Raw genomic sequence first — 23,072 nt, forward strand, 5'->3', positions numbered from 1 at the left:
TTATTTTGTACATGAAAATCACTGATAAAACGTTGATTATAAAAACTGACGCTCTGGCCAAACACTGATTAAAAAAAAAAACAACATGCTGACATCCTGTCTGTTTCTTTTTTTTTTTTTTTTTGCACACGTGAAAAATCTTGGACGTCTGAATGAGGCCCAATGAGTAGGATTCTGTGGTTCTGTCCTTAATGACCATAGTTTTCAAATTACCGTAAGTGTACGATTAAGTATGGCTGGGTGCAAGGAGCCATTTGTCTAGCTTTTCCTGCCGGAGAATGATAATACACAGTGGATTTGTTAGTGTAAATACAGTATCTTCATGAATGAAGCATACTGGTTTCTTTACCATTATGCGTTAATGGCTTTTTACATAGATAAAAGACATAAATTGTGTTTAGTTAAACACCAGTATCTGATAAGTAATATTTAGACTTGGGTTCTGTGAAGAGATGCAGGAAACATATTACTCGGACACACTTGGTCCCCTTTTTTCTTTTTTTTTTTTTACAATTCATCCCCAAGTCATTACAAAAATAATTTCTTTGAATCAATGAGAATATATGGTATTTTAACACTGCAAATATAAGTGGCGGTAAATGTTACACTATTTTACAGCTTTCATATTTGGGGGTGGGGAGAATACTGGGTCTCATTGAAAAAACCCAACTCAGTATGAAGACTTTGAAGACTTCTTTTCAGTACAGTGCTCCACGGCAGCCCTGGTAAGAGCTATCTCACATACAATTTTCATGTTATATTAAGAATTAACTTTTTGAAAAACATTTGCATTACTTATTACTCGTAGTTTTCTGCCAAGCCCTATCCAGATGAATGGGACATTTTTTCCAACAAATGCAAATATGTAGATGCAACCATTAGCTGCCCGTACATAGGAGATAACTGTTAGTTGTCTCTGCCCAATTAATTTTCGGCTATCTCTCCCTACTCCCCATATACACAAACTGCACTAGGCTCGACCGATCTTCCCTGTATATAGTCTTTTTAGCCAACTGGGCGAGCTCCCCAATAAGACTCTAATAGAGAAGTTGAGGAGAACAACCAGTTGGGTGTTGAGTGGATTTCCATACAAGGTAGAGTTGCCACATCTCAGGAAACGAGGAACCCTAACAAAAACTAAACCATACCGGATTCAGGAGAACTGCAGCATTTACACCAGGTAAAAAATAAATTTATGGCAAATGACACATCCTCTTTAAATCTTCTAAACTATCAGTTGTGTATGGTGACCAGTCTTTTTACTGTTTTCAGCCAAAATTGTGTATGCAACTTCAGACCTAAAATAAAAGCTGCAAAATTTATAAAGCAATGAAAATGAGGGAAATGTCTCCAAAGAACAAACTATGCAGACAGCTGGGTAAATTATGTGGTACGGTCAACACACAGAGTACATGAATGTATGCAGAAAACGATAAAATACATGAAAATTGTAGTTTCCATGCAGTACACAGCAATTTATTATATTGTCTACATCTTTGTAATAATTTACAGCTTGCCTAGTTAGTAACATGTTAACTGCTTATGAACCGTATATAGTGCCCTGCAGTGGTCTTCTTCTAGAGCGCAGAATTTAAGAAACTGCCAGCACACCCTACCAGTTATAAATTCACCAAGCTTGATGTAAATGTCTAACTGCCAGCAGATGGTAAACAGCCTAAATTAATGAAATATACTTCACGTTTCAAGTCTTGTTCTGCAGCACTCCTTCTAATCAGACATTTGGTAATTAAGCCCCACAATAATGCAGGGTCAAATGGACACCCAACATGGAGGGGTCCTTCACATTACAGCATTTTCGTCATGGGTGCTGTCCATGGCAAAAAAAAAAACGGACAACATTTGGACCAATGTTATTCAATGGGTCACTGCAAATGAGTGTTTTTTGGGTTTTTTTCATTGACCAAATCTGGGTGTGAAAAAAAAAATTGCAGCATGCACTGTTTTTTTTCCATAAATCGGACTCTGAAGCCATACGGAACCACAATATAACATCTGTTTACAGATACTTTGCAATTCTGTAAGTGCTCTTGTAAATCATTAATAGCTGCTGAAAAAAAACAGATTGCATATGGACTGCACACTGATGACAAGTGAGAAAAAAACTCATCCCATTTTTCTGGATGAAACTCTGAGCACATTATTTTATACACTCGTATGAGCAAACCCTGACAGTGTTACATGTTGGCAGGTATACAGAGGGTGCATAGTAAGATCAGGACAGTGGTTTCAAGGAAGCAAAGCATTATTGCAAAGGTTATGGCAATACAGGAAATGTTGTTTTTGACTGCTTTATGCTCGTATTAGTATAGTACTATACTTTTAGTGTGCTGTTGTACCGCTTAATCTACGTGATCAACAGATTAACTCCAAGCATCCAATAAAAATTAAAATAATTCTGCAGTGGATTAAAAAGTATTTAGATCACCATTGTCTGCCTGTCCATGGATAGTTTCCGCAAGACTGACCCCACCAAACCTATAATGCTTAGCTGTGGCTTCACAACCAGTATTAGCTTTGCTCTCTGTGCTGCAGAAAAAAATGCTTGATTCTTTTCAAGTGTCCAGAGGATTCAGAACCTCTCCTTTGGATGGTTTGTGGTGGTGACCTGCTGAGCATTGAGAAAATGGGAGAAAGCAGAGCAGATTAGTCAGCCCATGACTGGAAGAAGAAACCTGTAGGATGATGGTCATGTGACACGCTCTATTAATTCGGGATTTGAGTGTAGGGTGAACGGTAAAGCATACTGTAGCAGCAGAAGGAACTTTTGGCTTTTGTGCAGTTGCCAAGATCTATAGATATAAAGTTTTAGTTATAACACGTACAATTACCATAGATTACAGTTTACATAGGTCTTCTCAGAACTGCATTCTACACCAAAAATTAAATGGTGGGGCAGATTTACTAATTCTGCTTTATTTTTCTTTTTTAAAACACCATTTCTAGGTTGGCTTACCTTGTGCCACTTTTTTCATGATGCAATTTGGTTCATATTTTTGCATTTTAAGCCATGCACCTTCACATCTAAAGCCACCCAGACTTTTCAAATGACCCACAAGCAGAATGTTTAAACCTGTAGTAGATGGGTCTAAAACTAGTTGTGGCAAAATTTGTTATAGTAATTCTCCAGTGTTTTTAGTGAGGACCCGAAAAAATAGCATGTAACTTTCCAAGCAGGCACTAGTTTTAACATGAAACTATAAAAATGCAATGGAATAAACGGCAAGCAAACATTCTACAGTTTATTACAATAGTTCTGTATGCATATAATGTTATCAGAAGCAGATCACTGGTTTACTTTGAGCGATGTGCCGTTGATGTCTGTAATTTTTATGCTGGCATAAAGTTCATTGCACCTAACGAGCCAGTGTTTTGCTCATTTATTGGGTGATTGGCAGTGTGTGTGTATAATTCTGATTTGGCTTGTATAAATGTGCCATTAGAAATTGGGATTTTCTGTTTTCACTTGGATATAAAATATGAAAATAAAATTAGCATAAAGAAAATCTATTAAACAATTTGTTGAAATTACTGTTATTTATGGCAATAAAATGCAATAATTATTCCCTGAAATGGATGCTTCCTGGGAAAAATCTATACTGACTCACTTCCCCCCCCCCCCCCCCCCCCCCCTAAAGGGGTTCTCTTTAGACCATTTATGGTCAAAAATTCTTCTTAGGTGCAGGTCCCAACCTTGAGGTGCCTCCTGTTTTGGATTATACCCAGGGATCTCAGAGATGGGATCCATCCATATCAAAGGGAATTTGTCAGTAGGATCAACCCTCCTAACCAGTCAGTATCACACAACCAACTTTCAAGGTCAGAGTATGGACTGGATGTGCCACAAGTCTTCTGATATGATCAACAACCTAAGACTGACGGTCTATCAGTATTTGGTCAGTGTTTCACGTCCGTATTTGTAAGCCAAAACCAGGAGTGGGTCAAAAATGGGGAAGAGTTGACTTATTTCTATGAGACTTTTTTTTTTTTCTCTGATTGTTGCTCACCTGGTTTTGGCTTGCGAATACTGAGAGAAAATACTGACCAAATACTGATGGTGTGACCGTAGCCATATAAGGCTGTTTAGCTCCGGTCAGGAGACTTTTTCAGGTGGTCCAGACATTGTGATCCACACTCTGACTTTGAATGTTGGACGAGGGAGACTGGCCTTAAGTAATTTAATCTGCTTCAGTAGATTTCAAAGCTCCTTTTACCATCATCTTGCTGCTGTCATGCAAATAATATCCATGGAGGCGTATCACGGTCCTTGATTGCATACATTGTAAAAATATTTTTGCTGCATAGAAGGACAAATGGTAGATAAGAATTAATGGTTATTACCCTTGTGTCTGCGCATGTGCTGTGCTCAGTTCGTAGAGCAAAGGTCTCTAGAACCAGGAAGGGATGGTCATGGTCTCATCTGCTGCTTAGTTAAAGGTTAAATCTTCCAGCTAATATTCAGGATATTTTGCCATAATTTGAATTTTCTCAAAATGGCTTTCTGGAGGATATGAAGCATGTAAATGAAGTGGACCAAGGCAGTTTTTTTCTGCTATTATGTGCTACAAAAAAAGCTATGACTAAGGGTAATGCATTCTCACCAGGAAGTATGGCCTAGCAAAGCTGTCCAGGATTTGTTTTTCTTAGTATTTTCTTCTTCAAATAACTGCCATGGACCCATTGGATGTATTAGGGGAAAATGAGGCATTGCAGCAATTTTTCGAAGGTAACTATTGTCTTTGAACATTTCTGTGTTGTAGTCTTTCTTCAAGTATATCTGATGGTAAAATAATATTGATCTTTCAGCACTTGGTTTGCCCCTTGTATAATAATTCTTTACAATTTCCAGATAGTCCTGTTAATGTAAGTCATTGTATTTATACATTTAACCAGATACATTTTCATTAGACCAAGAACAAGTTGCTGTTTTGGAAGGGTCTATCATTAGAAAGCTCTGAAAGGCATTTATATTCATATTATACTTAAAGGAGTTATCCTATAGATATTTTTTAAAACTTACTAGAGAAAATTAGTATCGTGTGTATAATGTATATCACATACCAATGACTTTTACTGAAGTCCTTGCAGACTACACAATTCTTGTTATTAAAAATCAACAAAATTACAGCTGAATGGAGAGTGAAAAGAGCCTATAAAGTTACCGTAATTGGTTTTAATATGCACATCTGATCAGTGTCCTGTATTTTACATATGTTTACGTCAACTAAAATACAATACTTTATTACTGGAACATCTTGATTAATACAGAATATATTTATGCAAGAAAAACAATGTGAAATCTTCTTTTCACATATCTGTTCATTCAAAACTCTGTTTTGAATTCATAAACAAAGTGCATCCATACATGTAGTACTTGTAGATTCAATGTGTCCCACTAGTGTAAGAAACATGCTAAAACTATTGCAAAGCCTCTACTGGTATGGCCAGCCATATACCCTTCATTACACAACCAATTTTGTTCCTTCATAAACAAATTGTGCATTAAATTTAGTTGGTTGGACTGAACCAGAGTAGATTCTAGACAGCCATTTTGATTTTACTCAAAACATTATCAAGAATGAATATCAACATATTTTACAACATAAGAATCCACAATAAGACCCATTATCCAGTAGCAGTCCGTCCAAAATTGTGTTATTTGTGCATGATAATGCCAAGTCTCCATCCTTTTATTTTATTAACTCTAATGAAAAAAAAGACTAGTGAACAAGTAAGATTCTAGGGAAAGTAAAAAAAATGCTAGTTTGTAAGAATAACCTGAATATTTGGCTCAAATTTAAGAAAGGGGCGGGAAATCCCCCCTCGCTAAAATTCCCACCGTTCATTAGTGTATGGGGGATCTTAAGCCCTCTGTTTCTTCTTACTGCATAACCGTAGACGTTTGAAGGGGAAGGAGTTTATGCATGTGCCTTGATTCAATGTGCGCTTGATTCATTGTCTTTGAGACTGATAGCCAGGTATGTATGCTAGATGGATTTATTCATCGGCCCCATAGATATTAAATGTAGTGGCCAGACTCTTATGTGACAACTATTTCATTCAAAGTGCTCATAGCAGTCATGCAATGAGGAAGAACATGAGGCATGATATGCCTGTTCTAGTGATAGTGGTGGTGCAGTGGAGGAGCCCTTAGCGATCAGACATTTATTACCTATACTCTTGATTGGTGATCTTGTATATGTTTGTTTGAGGATTTACACAAGCCTACATGGGCAGAAGATCTGTGGTTAATTCTCAAAGATGTTTGGAACAGCCTCCCAACAGAGTTTCCTCGAAAATTGTGGAAAATTTTGACGAAGGGTGGTAACACCAAATATTGATTTTTGAATTAATTACTTTTGTTTGTTCTTTTTGCATTTTATTAATTGATAAAAATTAACAGTTTTTTTAAATTATTATTGCTTGGCAGCATTTTTCTTTACACCAGCCTAAAACTTTTGCACAGTACTGTGTATGTAAAATAGAAATATATATACTATACATTATAGAAATATACTATAGTGCACATACACACTTAATAAATAAATATATATATGGAATTATGGAAATCACAGGATTGATAATCATAACCCTGATGATTGATAACACTGTTGATCATTGTTAATCATATGCAAATGATGAAAAATGGAAACCTTTTCCAAACATCTCAATTTCTGCTATATAGAATGAGCATCATGTTCAGAAATTCGCATACATACGCCTTAGCAAGCTAGCAATGAGGTTATTAATGATTTGTTTGGGGAATGTTCTGCTACACTGAATGCACTTGGGCAAGCAAATCAAGATCCACTGCTGGCAGATCCCTTTGCAACTGCCACCCAATGATGGTTCAGATGTGCTTGATGAGAGAAGTCCTGATCCGCTGCAGGCCATGGTAACATATTGCTAGTAGTAGTACAAACCATATGCAGACTGTAATTGTTGTGTTTGAAAAATGGTTCCTGGGAGGCTTGTTAGAAATGGCAGTATCACTAGTTCCATGACCAAATCGGCGTAAGCTTAGTGTACCTGGAGGCTGGATGCTGTAATGGAAAGCTATCCTCTCTAGTGATGTGTCCTGCTTTTGTTTTGGGGGACACTGACAGCCAGAGATTGGTCTGGAGTCCACGTGAGCAATGGCCATGAAGAGGTTTTCACGAGAAAGTCAACACAGTTCCAACTCCTGGGATTATGGTGTGGGGTGGCATAATGTACAGTAGCTGTACTCCATGTATCAGTCATGTGATTTCCATAAGTCCTTGACTTTTCCTTCTTGGGGTTGCATTTTTAATGTTGAGCGCATATTCGTATACAGCTGGCTGTGACTGGTGTAAAAATGGCAAATGTAACATTTTTGCACAGCTTTTATTTGCATGAAAATTTTGCATCATTTTAAGATGCTTTACGCCACAAAACTGCTGTAAACACCTGGATGAATCGTGTCCAAAGTATTTTGGTATGAAATTTGTCTGTTCTTCAACCCTTGTTTAGTTTGAGTGCACATGCATATAATCTAAATTGTAAAAAGAGTGCCAAGTAATGAGGTCATAGGCACCTTACTTGGCACCCTTTTTTATTCTATCACGATATGTTGATAGATGACAATACGAATTTGGTGTCAGAATGCCTTGCCTTAATATTTTAATGATAAAGGAACCATGACTGCATCTGCTATTCTCAAGATAGTCAGTCAGATATTATCTGCAGTCTCCCTGTTTTGCATTCTTTGCTCTATTGTTGTATAGACTTTCTCTGCCATATTGTCTGGAAAATGTATTAAGTGGCTGTCTTTAGTGTCTAAGTATCTTTAAAAGGGTTGTCTGCCACTGCTGCCTTCTGCTTTAAGAGGTAAGTGGGGCTGAGAATGTTGGGTTAGCAGGTACTTACCAGGACTCATGCAAGATTGATTAGGTATCTTACACGTGTACTATTCATTAGAATATAAGATGTGCACTATTCCTGCTGATCATGCTGACGTCCTGGCAGGTATATGCTGACGCAATGTCATCCGCGCCGCTCGCCTCTCGATGCAGAACTGAGCAGTGCTGGAAAGCCCCTTTTAAACTTTTTCATATGTCTCATTTTATCCAATTCCTTAAACATTGTTTTGTTGCCCTTAGTTTAATATAAAAAGTCAAAAATGTGGTAGTATAAAAGCATGGGAATGTTTTCTCAAACTGAGAAATTTCTAGTCTTGAATCCAGTGCCAAATTGTCCTCAAAGTTCCTGTTCACACAGAGCAGCTTGTGGTGTATTTTCTTTTTTTTTTTTTCTTCTCTAAAATAAGTAATTGGTATTTCACCTGTACATCTCGGTTCCATTGAAGCACAAGCCACTATGATTAAATGAATCCCATCATTCATTTACAGGAAGAATGAAAAGTTCCAAAATTAACCCCCCCCCCCATCTCGCCCCAGTTCATGCTGAAAAAAAACATGAGAATGTTGCATTCTTATCATTGCAATATGCATTGTCCCAAAACAGAGTAATAGCTTATAAATCATATCTGCCAACTGTGTCCCTTTTTACTGACTTTCAGTTTTTTATTTTACACCAAGTCACATCAATAACTTTGCCCATGCCTTTATGTGCCCCAAACAGAAATTAGCTCCTAAATAACCCTATTAAAGTTCCCATATAGCACAATACGGTTTTACAGTTTGCATTTACTTTACTGTTAACCACTCTAACATTTGCCTTACTGGAAGATAGCAGACTGCATTTGACGCGCCCCTGGGCCTGAGTCGCGCAGCGTTGCGCACGCGGGAGCCTACCCGGAGCCGGATCAGATGGGGGTAGTAGTCTCGTGGCGGTGACCCGGTCCGTGCCCAGGGAGTCAGACTAAGTGGCAGTCTATTAGCAGTAGATGGTGGATGACTACGCCACCCGTTGAATGCAGCTATGGAGCTGCCGCTGCAGGGCAGACCGCTGAGGCCGGTGGAAGGATGGTGCAGCGTGGATGGTATAACCCCCAACGGGAGGGGTATGGCCTCAGGGCAGCCGACGTGGAAGATGGGGGTAGCAGGAACCACTCAGAGACGGTGCGGTGTAATTCAGGGTCTTTACTGGTAACAACGATAGACCCTCCCGGAGTACTTGCTAGCGAACGGGGCATGGTCAGTCCTTGAGCAGATGGGATCTCCCCTGGCCAGGCGGAGTTGTAGGCCTCCCAAACTGACTGTACTCTTCTGGCTACCTTGCTAGAAGCGGATATAAGTAGCCCACGTCCCTGAGTGTACCGTGTGGTGCTCACCCGTATGGCCGGTGACTCGGGGCCTTCTATTGGCTTCCGCTCCACGATGGCGGTGCTGGTCCCACACGTGTGACCGTGCCTTCGGGTTTCTGGGCCTGAGGACCTGAAATCCCCTGCCGGTCGGCTTCTGCTGCTGGGTAAGAGTTAGTCCCCACAGCCTCGGACGCCGGGTCCGGTAAGAAAGCTTCTCAGTCAGGGCGAGCTCTGCAGCTGCCAGCCCCTGACTCGTAGTAGTATTGCTCCCACTGAGCTCCAGCTGTTTCTTCCTATGACTGTTTCTTGTCTCTACTCTCCTGGACTCCTAACCCTGCTTCAGCCCCGGGTTTATATAGGGGAAGTTCTTCCCCTCCCAAGACTGGGCAGGAGGTGTGGCATGCACAGGATCCCTGGCCAAAGGACCTCCCACCTGCTCTCAGACATAACATCTCTATCACTGTGGCAACCAGACCCCTGGGGTGTCACACATTTACTTCTACGTTATTCCTGTGTTTAACAGTTACCCTGCCTGGAAGATGCCAGTTTCATATACAGTTACTGTTTGAGTTTCTGCACACCTTCCTATGCTTCATCTCTGTTACCCATTTAACTTGTATGCCATTCTGCATACCCTGTTGTCCTGGTTCATGCTGTTCCACATATCATCCATCAGAACCAGCTCCAATGCTCCATTGCCTCTAGTCAATGCTGCTGACTCATTCCTACAGCTTGAAGAATCTTTCTCACCAGGAGAGCCCATAACAGAATACCAAAGTCATGGATTCCACAGGTAAAGCACATGAATACAATTGCCACTGGATTTGTGGATCTATCCAGATTTGTTATGCAAATTGTATGCCAATAGAAGATCATTCAGGCAGTGCATGACTGCTACGCTCATATGGATGCATTGCCTCAAACTTCTGCTCTTATACTTCTGACTCCTCAACTCTTCCCACAGCAATCCTCACATCTGGTACATTTTTCTTAGGGTGTATCTCCACAACTGTCTACTCCTGCATGTTTTGATGGAGTCTCAAAAGCCTGTTGGGGCTTTGAGAACCAATGCAGTGTATACTTTGAACTTTTTCTCCAACAATTTTCTCACTGGATATGCCTTGGCTTGCTCTGCGCCATTATGAGAATGAAACATTCCTAAGATTCATTCTCTACCTATCTTCCTGCCTGCCTTTCGTCGAATAAGGGGCTAACTCTGTCGGATGCTATGTAAACCAGTTCCGTAACCTATCATCAGAATTTGCCTGGAATAATGACTATCCTGGCAATTTTCTATGCCAGTCTCTCCAGCCCGAAAAAACACGAACTGTCAGGTAGAGGTTTGCCATATTCGCTTGAAGATCTGATTTCTCACAGCACCTGCCTGGATGTTTTTAAAGAAGGGTAAAGAGAAAAAGGCTCCATATTCTCATGTCTTTTATTTTAGAGCCCTTCAACAACTTATGGAAATTTGTCCAGAAGATATTGGCTTTTCTCAAAAGATCCCATCACCTTACTAACGGACCTATGTCTCTCTTGTGGTGAAAACTATCACCTTCACATGGAATGTCCTAAACTCAAGGCCAAACTGGGAAACTTCAGACAATAGGCAAAAAAAGAGGGATCGCCTTGGGGCTAACTATCCTTCGCGAAAGACACATTTGTTGTGTCTATATCCATTATCTTTAATTCTTCTGAGTTTACGGGACAAACCTTGAGGCTATGTGCCCACGATGCAGAAATGCTCCGGATTTTTCCTGAGCGTTTCTGCATCTCCCTGGCAGAAAAAATGCATGCGGATTGTACATGCGTTTTTCCTGCCAGGGACATGCGGATGTGAAGCGTTCTTCACATGCATTTCCGCATGCGGGTTGACAAGCGCTTTCCAAGCGATTTTAGCATCACTTGGAAAGTGCTTGACAACTTGGTCACACTATATAAATCCAAGCAAACTGCATGGATTTATATAGTGTGACCCCACAGAATGGTTAAAAATAAAAAAATAAATCTATACTTGCCTTCCGATGGCCCCCGGAGTCTTACTTTGCTCCGTCCTGGCTGCCGGCAGATCACGGTACACTGAAGGACCTGCCATCACATGACTATGACGTCAGCGCACGTCCTTCAGTCCATCGCGAGCTGCCGGCATGGGAGGACGAGCGCAGTGGGGGCCATCAGAAGGTAAATATAACATTTATTTTTTTATTATTTTTTTTACAGGTTCTATGGTACCCGGATCCGGAGGAGAGTCTCCTGTCCTCCACACCCGGGTACCATCCGCACATTGGAACGCATGGATTCCGCATCTACAGATGCAGTGATGCGGAATCCATGCGTTCCAATGCAAGTCAATCGTGGCGAAAACGCAGCGTTTCTTCTGCAAAATAGGATAAAACGCAGCACTACCAACTATCACCCATGACAGCACCTACAATGAGAGAGAGGGGATCCGCCCTTCCAGGACAGGAAACCTACAGAATAAAAGGGCGGCGCCTCTCCACCACCTCAGTTGGTTTCCTGTCCTTGAAGGGGAACCTTGTTAAAACGGCGGCAGAAGAAAGAAGAGAAGATTATTCCCAATGGGAGAACCTTAGACAGGCTTACCTGTTGAAGATCTGGATATGACTGAGCGGAAAAGCTGCTGTGGAACTGCGCCCCTTTCTGGGTTCGGCAGATCCAGCTCTGCACGTCAGTGAGAGAGCAGCTGTGGACCTGCGCCCCTGTCTGGGGTCGGCAGCTCCAGTTCCGTGCACCAGTGGAGAAGCTGCTGTGGAACTGCGCCCCTGTCTGGGATCAGCAGCTCCAGCTCTGCACATCAATGGGAGCACCTGTTGAGCTGCGCCCCTGCCTGTGGGTAGCAGCTCCAGCTTTGATCGGCGCACTATTGGAGGTGCCCCTGCCTGGGATTGACCACCCCAGTATTGCTCAGGCATGGATGGAGAGGAACAGGCCTGTGACTCGTTCCAGCCTCCGAATCCGTACAGCTGGTGGTGAGTGATCATCGTGAATGTTTACCTTGTTTATGGGGCCCTTTCCTTGTTATGGTTACTAGGAAAGGCTGAAGGATGTTAGCGCAAAACTCAAAAATGGGTGTGTGTGCGCTCTGTAAGACCCCATCTGGGCCAAGGGCATCGTGCTTTAAATTTGGCTTCAGGACGGAAGCTGGACCTTAGACCTCTAGGCTAAAGTTAGCCACATGTCTGGGCCGCACAGAGCCTAATGAGTGGACCTTCAGAATTTACCACAAAAATAAGCCTCAATCTGCTCAGTAAATGTTAAACTAACACTGAGGTTTTTACCGTTGTCCTCCAGTCGGTTTACTCCATCCATAGGACGGCACATGGTGTTAATACAGCACATGGTCTCTGTGAAGGTCTGCTGTCCAGCTGCGTCTCATCAGTTGGCTCCTTCAGGTGGGGCTAGTCTGACAATTGAGATTTACCACCCAAAGGAAAGGTTTATCCTTCATTCAGAGGGATTGCTCTTTTAACTAAAAATCTGAGCGCAGTGCCTTATAAAGCCTCTTTGCGCTTCACAAAGAGCACATCATAGCGCCTCACAGCACCTCTGGGCACATCATAGCACTTCATAGCACATAATAGTGCCTCATAGCGCCTCATGCCACATCTTAATGCCTCATAGCACATCTTAGTGCCTCATAGCATAGCGCTTCATAGCACATCATAGTGCCTCGTGGCACATCATAGCATTGTGCCGCATAGCATAGCGCTTCATAACACATCATAGTGCCTCATGGCATAGCATAGCGCTTTATAGCACATCATAGTGTCTCACAGCACCTCATGGCACATCATAGCGCTTCATAGCACATCATAGTGCCTCGTCTCATGGCACATCATAGTGCGTCATAGCATAGCGCTTCATAGCACATCTTAGCACATCATAGCGTGGTGCCTCATGGCACATCATAGCGTGGTGCCTCATGGCACATCATAGCGTGGTGCCTCATGGCACAGTGCTTCATGTCACTTAATAGTGCCTCATAGTGCCTCGTGGCACATAGCCTAATGCCTCATAGTATAATGCCTCATAGCACATCAGTGCCTCATGGCACATTATAGTGCCTCATATCACATCATAGTGCCTCATAGCGCTTCACAGTGCCTCATAGCACATTATAGTGCCGTATAGTGTCTCATAGTGCTTTATAGTGCCTCATAGCATTTCATAGTGCCTTATGGCTCTTCATAGCATAACATATCATAGTGACTCATAGCATATCATAGTGCCTTATGGTGCATTCATAATGCCGTATAGCGCTTGTTAGTACCTCATAGCGCTTCACAGTGCCTTTTAGTACCTAATGGGGCCTCATAGTGTCTGTGTTTCAGGGTGCCCCTGTGCCTTGTAGTGCTTTTATAGGGTGTCTGTGCCTCATAGTCCCTCTTTGTAAAGGTACTGGTTCCACAACTAAGTTTGTCTGACAAAACCAAGTTCAGCGACTGTAAACTGTGCATAGCAAGCTTACCGAATTCAGGGGGAAAAATATCCTAGCCTCTATTTTGAGACCGAGGGTAGCAGTATTTCTGGCTGGTGCTCAGCTGGCTTGGTGGAATGCCGATTGGAGGCAGGTGACAATAAGAGCGCTTCCTTAGTTTTGCAGGTTAATAATAAACCTTTGTAGGTTTTCACTCTTAAAGGTAGGAGGCATCATGTAGTGCTCATACAGCCATTGTGGGTTTGGTCCAATCGAGCGCAGTTTTCTTGCTTTTTACAGGTTGCACAGAAGTCGTAAACATGAATATTTCTGGTCTTGTCCAAGCTCTGACTAAATAGGACAGACCCTGACTACTCATATACAGCTCAGCTAACCCAGCTTGATCAAACAAAACAATATTTATCCAGGGTAACCCCTGATACTTGTGGAGTCTGGCCTGTGTCTCTGATTAAATCCAAGACACATACCATCTGCTCTGCTCTCCAGCAGTCTGACTAAGGTGAATGCCTAGCCTGCTCTGGTGCTTAGCTCTCCAGGGGCCCTAATCAAGACCTGTAAAGCTATTATTTAACCCAGTCCTACCTGGGTTTGCTACAACCCGAATGGGCTGTTGAGATTCCTGAGTGTTAGATCAGGAAATGGACTCTAGAAGAACTGCTAGTAAATCTGCAGTTCCAGATTGCGATATAGTAGTATAGGCGTTTAAGGAGGTATACAATCAGGTTCCAATTCACATTAAACATCAAATTTCCTGAGAATAGTTCTTGGCATAAAATGAGGATTTAGGCTTTCAGTTTGTGTCCTTCCATTCAGATGTTAATGAGCCTTAAGGCTTTATGGAGAAAAATAGTAGTTAGGACAACTCTCATATCGAAGGAAGAGGCATTGACAATAGTTTACCTCCACTATTTCGGGATTATGGGCAGATCCATCAAGTGCTGCAGAACTCACTGGGCAGTGAGTAAGAGTTGTGGTCTCCCAAGGAGTCCTGCTATATATCAAAATTAATAAGCAGTCTTGCCACAACTCTGAACAAGGCAATATTGCTGTTAATAACTAATCTCCTACTTTCCAGTAGTAGCATGGTCACAGGTACACACCCGTCGGCTGTCTCTAAAGACCCTGTTCCTCTAACCTAAAGAAGCTTTAGGCAGTATATAAGAAAGCTCCATTCAGCTATACATGGTCACCATGTAAAGGTCTTGTCATACAATAGAGTAGCTTTATCTTACATAAACCATTACGGAGGAACTCTGCCAAGATCCCTAATGACACTTATGTCTGATCAGTTCAGATGGCGAAGTCTCGCCTTTTATCTTTAACAGCACCTCATATAAAGAGGAAGAGAATTGCAAGTGGACCTTTTTAGCCGTAGACTACTGGAACAGTGTCCAACCTTCATTGAATAAGCAAGGAATGTGAAAGTGAGCTTTGGATCTAGGCCCATTTTCAGTCCAAAGATGGCACCCTGGGATGTGAATCCAGTGCTTACGGCTGTAACAAGCCTTCGCTTGAACCCATGGATTCAGGGTCTTCACAATAAAGACTATTATCCCGGTGGCCCTGACTTCAGCATGGTAAGTTAGTGACATTCAAGCTTTTTCGGTTAATCCTTTGTTTATACAGATCCTAGAAGATGGGTCGGTTCCGGAGCTACTTGTATCTTCTGAAGATAGCTTCCAATTTCAATAGAAGTCAGGAAATTGTGCACCCTACTTTCTGTGCTAATCCCGGGAATCCATGGCAGAACAATAAGAAAGCGGATGTCCCCATCAAGCATTATGTAAGGTTGCAATTCAGTCTTCACCTTGCACCTTCTATAGACACTATAGGCTTGATCTGGGATCTTCTGCTGTCCTTTCATTTAGGAAAACTGTTCTACAGGCTGTGGTCCCACCCTAACTTTAAAGTTTTTCCTCTGTAAATCTCTCGTAGGTGCTGTCATTGGTGATAGGATAACACTAAATTACTTACCGGTAATGTGTTTTTCCTGAACCTATGACAGCACCCTTATATTCCCTCCCGTCACTGGTAGAAGTTGATCACTTCATTTCCTTTGTGGTGTTTGATTCACGTGGTGTGTAGAAGGAAAAATCATGGGATATATAACTATTAAGTAGTGTCCTCTCATGCTCTGTAAACAACTGAGGTGGTGGAGAGGCGCCCTCCCTTTTATTCTGTAGGTTTCCTATCCTGGAAGGGCGGATCCCCTCTCTCTCGTTGTAGGTGCTGTCATGGGTTTAGGAAAAACACATTATCGGTAAGTAATTTAGTGTTTTTCCGCAATGATAATCCGCAGCGGAAAGTTCCGTAGCATGTGCACAGCACATGCTGATTATCATTGGGGAACATGGCAGGCCTTCTACCATGCGTTTTTTAAGCGTTTCTGCAGCGTTTTTGCCACTGCGGAAACGCTTAATAAAAGCATCATGGGCACACAGCCTGATTGATATCCGAGCTGAATATAACTTTATTGATCTCTTACTAGCCAGGATGCTGAATTTTCCTTTTATTTCATTGTGGACACCTGAAACTCAACTTGGGGAAGGGCTCCACAATTCCTGGTGGGCGAATCCAATTTTGAACTGAGAAGGTGATTTTTCGTATTGGAGCATTTTATGTTGAGGACATTTCTTTAGTTTTGACACTTTCTGACACACCTGTGCTCTGGGGACTTCCATGGTGAAGGATACCTGCTCCAGTTCTTGATTTGAATTCAATTTTCAAAATTGACACACAGCCTTACCTCAACCACCTTCTTTGAAACTCTGTTCTGCCTCAATTTCCTCCAACTAAACTAAGTTTCACAGATGCCTTCACCGCAGAAGAAGGCCGAAACACTACTTCCACATCATCCATTTGAATGCTCCACACCACCTTCCAGGCACTGAGCCACATAGAGGGAGAATTTTTCCTCTATCTTTCTGAGACAGAGGCAATGTGTACACATATCAAAGAGAATCTGAAAAGTCTACGTCTCCGGGCAGTTCAGTATTTTTCTTTATATAGAAGAAAAACTGATCGCTGACAGACTACTGTGGTCTGAATAAAATGTGGATGATATCCTAATCTCCAGAGACCTGCACTCAAATACTCTTCATGTCTGCTTCATTTTGAAGAGACTTCAGCAAAACCATTTTTATGCCAAGCTCAAAAAATATCTTAGATCATCATGACCTGCCATTTCTTGTGTACATATATTCTCTTTTGGAGGTCTGCATATGGACCTAGAGAAAGTTTCAGCTATTCTGGATTGGCCTCAACCCGTTGGTCTAAAAGTACTCAAAAGATTCCTAGGATTTATAAACTATTACAGCCAGTTAAACACTACTCCCAAGTGGTAGCTTCTCTTGCGTCCTCACTAAAAAGTGTGCTAATTCACGGAATTCGTTTGGATTCTTTAGTACAAGCCTTCAAGCAAACATAAGTTTTATTTCTCTACTGCATTAGATCTTTATCACCTTGATATTGCTAGGCTGTTATTCATTATGCCTCTTGTATTGGTGTAGGAGCAGTTCAGTCATAAAATTATTTACAATCTAAAATTTCTCTGCGGTTTCTTCTCAAAATGTTTTATCTCGGGTTGAATGTAAGTACTGCATTGGTGATCATGAACTTTTAAAATTATCCCTGGATGAATGGCATCATATACTCAAAGTAGCTATGTTTCTGGTGACCATCTATACAGAAAAAAAGATTTGGAGTATCCTCAGTCTGCCCATAGGCTGATTTCCCCATCAAGCCCAATGGTCTCTCTTCTTGCAGTTTGAGTTGTCTCACCTACCGTCCTGCTAGGAAAAACTCCAGAGTTGACTCCCGGATGATGTCTTGGTAAAAGCGCATTCACACTTAATTGAACCTGAATTTATTCTTGCCTCCATTTCTTCTTCTTCCTCCAGTTTTCCACCTGAAGAACATTTTCTTGTGTCTTAGGCACTTATTCTTAAAGTGCAAGTCTTACTGACGCACCCCTGGGCCTGTGTCGCACAGCGTTGCGCATGCAGGAGCTTACCCGGAGCCGGATCTGTTGAGGGTTGTAGTCTCGTGGCGGTGACCCGGTCCGTGCCCAGGGAGTCAGACTAAGTGGCGTTGTATTAGCGGTAGATGTTGGACGACTACGCCACCCGTTGAATGCAGCGAAGGAGCTGCCGCTGCAGGGCAGACCGCTGAGGCCGGTGGTAGGATTGTGTAGCGTGGTAGTATCACCCCCAACGGGAGGGGTATGGCCTCAGGGCAGCCGACGTGGATGATGGGGGTAGCAGGAATCACTCAGAGACGATGCGGTGTAGTTCAGGGTCTTTACTGGTGATAAAGATAGACCCTCCCGGAGTACTGGCTAGCGATCGTGGCCTGGTCAGTCCTTGAGCAGATGGGATCTCCCCTGGCCAGGCGGAGTTGTAGGCCTCCCAAACTGACTGTACTCTTCTGGCTACCTTGCTAGAGGCGGGTATAAGTAGCCCACGTCCCTGAGTGTACCGTGTGGTGCTCACCCGTATGGCCGGTGACTCGGGGCCTTCTAGTGGCGTCCGCTCCACAACGGCGGTGCTGGTCCCACGCATGTGACCGTGCCTTCGGGTTTCTTGGCCAGAGGACCTGAAATCCCCTGCCGGGCGGTTTCTGCTGCTGGGTAAAGATTAGTCCCCACAGCCTCGGACTCCGGGTCCGGTGATAGCTTCTCAATCAGGGCGAGCTCTGCAGCTGCCAGCCCCTGACTCCTTATAGCACTGCTCCCACAGAGCTCCTGATGTTCTTCTCCTATATCTGCTGCTCTTCTCTGTCTCTACTTCTTCTCTACTCACTAACCCTGCCTCAGCCCTAGGTTTATATAGGGGAAGTTCTTCCCCTCCCAGGACTGGGCAGGAGGTGTGGCATGCATAGGATCCCTGACCAAGAGACCTCCCACCTGCTCTCAGACATAACATCGCTGTTACTGTGGAAACCAGACCCCTGGGGTGCCACATTCCCCCCTAGTGAAATTTAGTACTCCGGGACTAAACATATTTTTAGAAAAACATAACAAGGTATAAACAATAATAATACAATAAGAAAAACACATAAAGATGGTTACGGCGTGTCCGCAACCGGGTGCAATTTTGAAGAAAAGCAAGGTGTCCATTTCACCAAAACAGGGAGACGTAACCAGGTAGGGGTCTGTCCTGCCCCGAGTCCTTAACAGTCTTTAGTCCATTCCTAGGTTACGCTCCAACCAATTGTACAAGGATTCCCGGTAAATCCACCAAGGACTCCTAAAAATAACTAGAAACACATAATTATTTACAAGTAACAGACAGGTGACCACAATAAAACAATTTAAACACTTCAAATCCTCCAACGTGCGGGTAACTGGCCTCTAGTGGCCCTAGTGGACCTATGGAGCTGACTGTCTGGCCCTGAACTACAGGGTGTAGGAGTTGTCAAGGGTAAACTGGGCAGCTGTTTACGGGCTCTTTGGCTCACTAGGGGTATGGCAGGCTCACTATGAGTAGAGGGTTGATCCTCCTGTTCTGCTTGTGTGGAGTCTGCTGCCTCCTGGACCGGCTGCTCTTCCAGCTCTACCTGTTGCTCCGTAGGCACTTGGGATGCTGGTTGGAGGAACGTGAGGACGGGTACCACAACTGCACCATTGACTTGAGTCCAGGACCGAGGGAAGTCTCCGAGCACAGTACTAACCATATCTTCCCTTTCCTCTACGGGTCGAGGGTCTTCTTGCTCTCCTTCTGGGTTCCGTAGCTGTTCGGGACACTTCTTCAGGTGATCCAGGGATACAATGGCTGTGGTTTCCCCTCCGTCTTTACTGATTGTACAAACCTTCGGGTTGTCGTGGCTTGAGGGCAGTACGGTGTACGGGTCCTTCTCCCACTGGTCGTCCAACTTGTGGAGCCGTCTCTTCCTTTTCAAGACCTGCTCTCCGGGTACCAGGGGAACAGCGGGAGCATACTGGTTGTAAGTTTTCTCTTGTCTTTCCCTAGCGAGACAGAGACTTCGCTCCACGCTCTCCTGTACTTTCCGGTACTGCTGCTGCCTCTCTGTGTCCCAGTCTGCTTCCGGTGAAGTGTCCTCGGGTGTCAGGACTCCCATCTCCAGGTCAACAGGTAGCTTACCAGGCCTTGCCCTCATTAGGTAAGCCGGGGTACAGTTGGTGGAACCTACAGGGATGTAGTTGTATAGGTCCACCAGGTCGGGCAGCTTCTCAGGCCACAGACTGCGTTCTTCCAGGGGCAACGTTTTCAGAAGATCCATTACCACCTGGTTCATTTTCTCACAAAGTCCATTAGTTTGCGGATGATAGGGTGTCGTCCTTATCTTCCGGCAGCCATACAGATTGCAGAATTCCTGGAAGACCTCCGCTTCAAAGGCAGGTCCCTGATCCGTCAGCACTTGGTCCGGGTACCCGTGTGGACGGCAGAAATGCTGCTGGAAGGCTCTAGCTGCTGTTTGAGCCGTTAAGTCCTTAACGGGGACGACAACCAAGAACCGGGAGTAATGATCCACAATGGTTAACGCGTAGACGTAGCCACTTCTGCTTGGGGTCAGTTTTACATGATCCAAGGCTACCAGTTCCAACGGCTGCTTGGTGACGATGGACTGAAGGGGGGTCTTCTGGCTGGCACGGTCCTTCCTCCTTAGGTTGCACGGGCCACAGTCTCTGCACCACCTCTCGATGGTTCCCCTCATGCCTACCCAGTGGAACCGCCCGCGCAGCAGGAACTCCAGCTTCTTCCATCCGAAGTGTCCAGCCCCATCGTGGTATGCCTCCATCACCATGGCTGCATCTCTTCGTGGCACCACTACTTGCCAGATTAGTTCATGCGTCCGGGAGTTAACCATTCTGCGGCACAACTTCCCCTTGTAAAGGAACAGTCGACTCTTCTCAGCCCACAGTTGTTTGGCTTCCTCCGGAGCGTCTGGGTCAAGGCGAGCCTCTGGCCGAGTCAGCATCTCCTTCACCAGTCGGACGGCAGGGTCACTGTCTTGCGTTTCCTCCCAGTTGTAGTGAGGCAAGGGGTTAAACGTAGCAGCTTGCTTACTCCTTACCCGATGGGAATACTGGATAGTCCCATGACGGTGGAATGCGGGGAGTTCGACTTCTTCCAGTCCCTCTGGATCTTCTCCTACGTCCGGTAGGTTTGGCATCCTGGACAGGGCGTCCGCGTTGGTATTGGAGCGTCCTGCCCGGTATTTGATTGTGAACTCGTAGTTGGACAGACGGGCCATCCATCTCTGCTCTAAGGCACCGAGTCTTGCCGTGTCCAGGTGTGTCAACGGGTTGTTATCCGTGTACACGGTGAACCGGGAAGAAGCGAGGTAGTGCTTAAAGCGTTCGGTGACTGCCCACACCACTGCCAGGAACTCTAGCTTAAATGAGCTGTAATTCTCAGGGTTTCTTTCGGTGGGTCGCAGTTTTCGACTGGCGTAAGCGATTACTCGTTCTTTCCCCTGCTGGATCTGGGACAGTACGGCTCCTAGCCCGATGTTACTTGCGTCGGTGTAGAGGATAAAGGGCTGGCTGTAATCAGGGTACGCCAGGATTTCATCCCCCGTGAGGGCCATCTTCAGCTGGCGGAAGGACTCTTCTTCCAGCTCCTCCCATTTGAAGGGCGGCTTCTGGTTCTTGGCCTTCCGGGACTGGCCTATCAGGAGGTCCTGCATAGGAGCTGCCTTTTTGGTGAAACCGGGGATGAATCTGCAGTAATAGCCTACCAACCCGAGGAACTGCCGCACTTCCTTTACACTGGAGGGACTTGGCCATTCCTTAATTGCGGTGATCTTATCAGGGTCGGGAGCCACTCCGTCAGCGCTCACCACGTGTCCCAGGTACTGCACCTTTGGTTTTAGGAGGTGACACTTGGAGGGTTTTACCTTTTAGGCCGTAGTTTGCCAGAGCTTCGAACACTTCCGCCAGGTGTTTCAGGTGGTCCTCATAAGTCTTGGAATATACGATGACATCGTCCAGGTACAACAGGACCGTCTCAAAGTTTTTGTGGCCCAGACAGCACTCCATTAATCGTTGAAAGGTTCCTGGTGCATTACAGAGTCCGAACGGCATGCAGGTAAATTCGCTAAGTCCCATCGGGGTGGTGAATGCGGTCTTCTCCCGGTCCGCCTCTGCTACAGGAACCTGCCAGTACCCACTAGTGAGATCCAAGGTAGAGAAGAAGTTAGCAGATCTTAAAGCAGCCAAAGACTCCTCTATCCTTGGTAAGGGGTACGCATCCTTGTGTGTGTGATACGGTTGATTTTCCGGTAATCTACACACATCCTCATGGTGTTGTCTTTCTTTTTGACTAAGACTAGTGGAGCTGCCCAGGGGCTACAGCTATCCCTGATCACCCCAGCCTCCTTCATGTCCCTAAGCATCCCCTTGGCGTGTTGGTAGTGTGCAGGGGGTACGGGTCGATACCTCTCTTTTTTATGGGAAGATGGTCTCCCGTGGGGATGCGGTGTTCTACCCCCTTGACTCGCCCGAAGTCTAACGGGTGTTTACTAAACACTCTCTCGTACTCTTGAACCACCCGATAGACTCCCTGTCTCTGGTGTGAGGGAGTGGAGTCAGTACCCAAATGTAGTTGCTGACACCAGTCCTCCATTGTTTCCTTAGAGCCGTTACTTTCCTCCGGGGAAGATGGAGGCAAGGGTTCTACGGACTGTATGGAGTTTTGATTGATGGTATACAATTTGGCTAGCGTGGCATACCGGGGCAGGTACACTTCCCTCTTCCCGATATTTATTATGCGAACGGGCACCCTCCCATGGCGTACATTGACCACCCCCCGTGCTGTCAAAATGGTGGGCCTACTGTCTGAGTAAACTGGTTCTACCATTGCCTGGTAATCTCTACCTCTCAGACCAATAGCTGCCCGGCACCAAATCATCATTTCACTTTTTGGGGGCATGGCAATAGGGAAAGGGTCACACATTCTTACGCTACCAATCTCACCACCGGAGAGTTCTATCTGTTGCCGTCGCATCAGTGCCCGGATCTCTTTCTGGAGCACTCGCTGCTGGCCGGAGCTGGCGTTCTTGGCAACCTGCTGTAAAAGGAAAATCACCTCTGCAACACAATTTTCAATTACATTAGTTCCTAGAGTTATCTTTGGGTGACTCTCGTGCTTGTCAATGTCTACAATGATCAGTCCCTGTGCCGCCAGTTCAACTCTACCGATTTTAATGGTCACCTGTTTAAATCCAATCTGTGGCACGGGCTGACCATTGCTGGCGATGATACTCAAATCGTCGTCAGGGTAGCGGGTGATATCCGAGTCATTCCAGTACTGCTTGAAGAGCACGTACGGGATAGTGGTAACCTGTGACCCGGTGTCCAGTAGGGCACTCATAGGGATGCCATCCAGTACCACAGGCAAGACTGGA

At 44.4% G+C, this 23,072-nt stretch overlaps 1 protein-coding gene across 2 annotated transcripts in view; it reads left to right on the top strand.

Annotated features, from left to right (window-relative positions):
- The first annotated feature begins 4,388 nt into the window (after positions 1 to 4,388).
- Positions 4,389 to 23,072, top strand: part of MYRFL (myelin regulatory factor like) — a 257,278-nt gene continuing 238,594 nt past the window's right edge. For both annotated transcript variants that reach the window (XM_073651778.1, XM_073651777.1), the window contains exon 1: positions 4,389 to 4,744. In XM_073651778.1, the coding sequence (XP_073507879.1) occupies positions 4,690 to 4,744 (55 nt within the window). In that variant the 5' untranslated portion in view covers positions 4,389 to 4,689. The remainder of the gene's footprint in view (positions 4,745 to 23,072) is intronic.

This window comes from Phyllobates terribilis, unplaced genomic scaffold (assembly GCF_046119375.1).
Source record: "Phyllobates terribilis strain yellow unplaced genomic scaffold, ASM4611937v1 Scaffold_11__3_contigs__length_659146591, whole genome shotgun sequence".
Classification (NCBI taxonomy): domain Eukaryota; kingdom Metazoa; phylum Chordata; class Amphibia; order Anura; family Dendrobatidae; genus Phyllobates; species Phyllobates terribilis.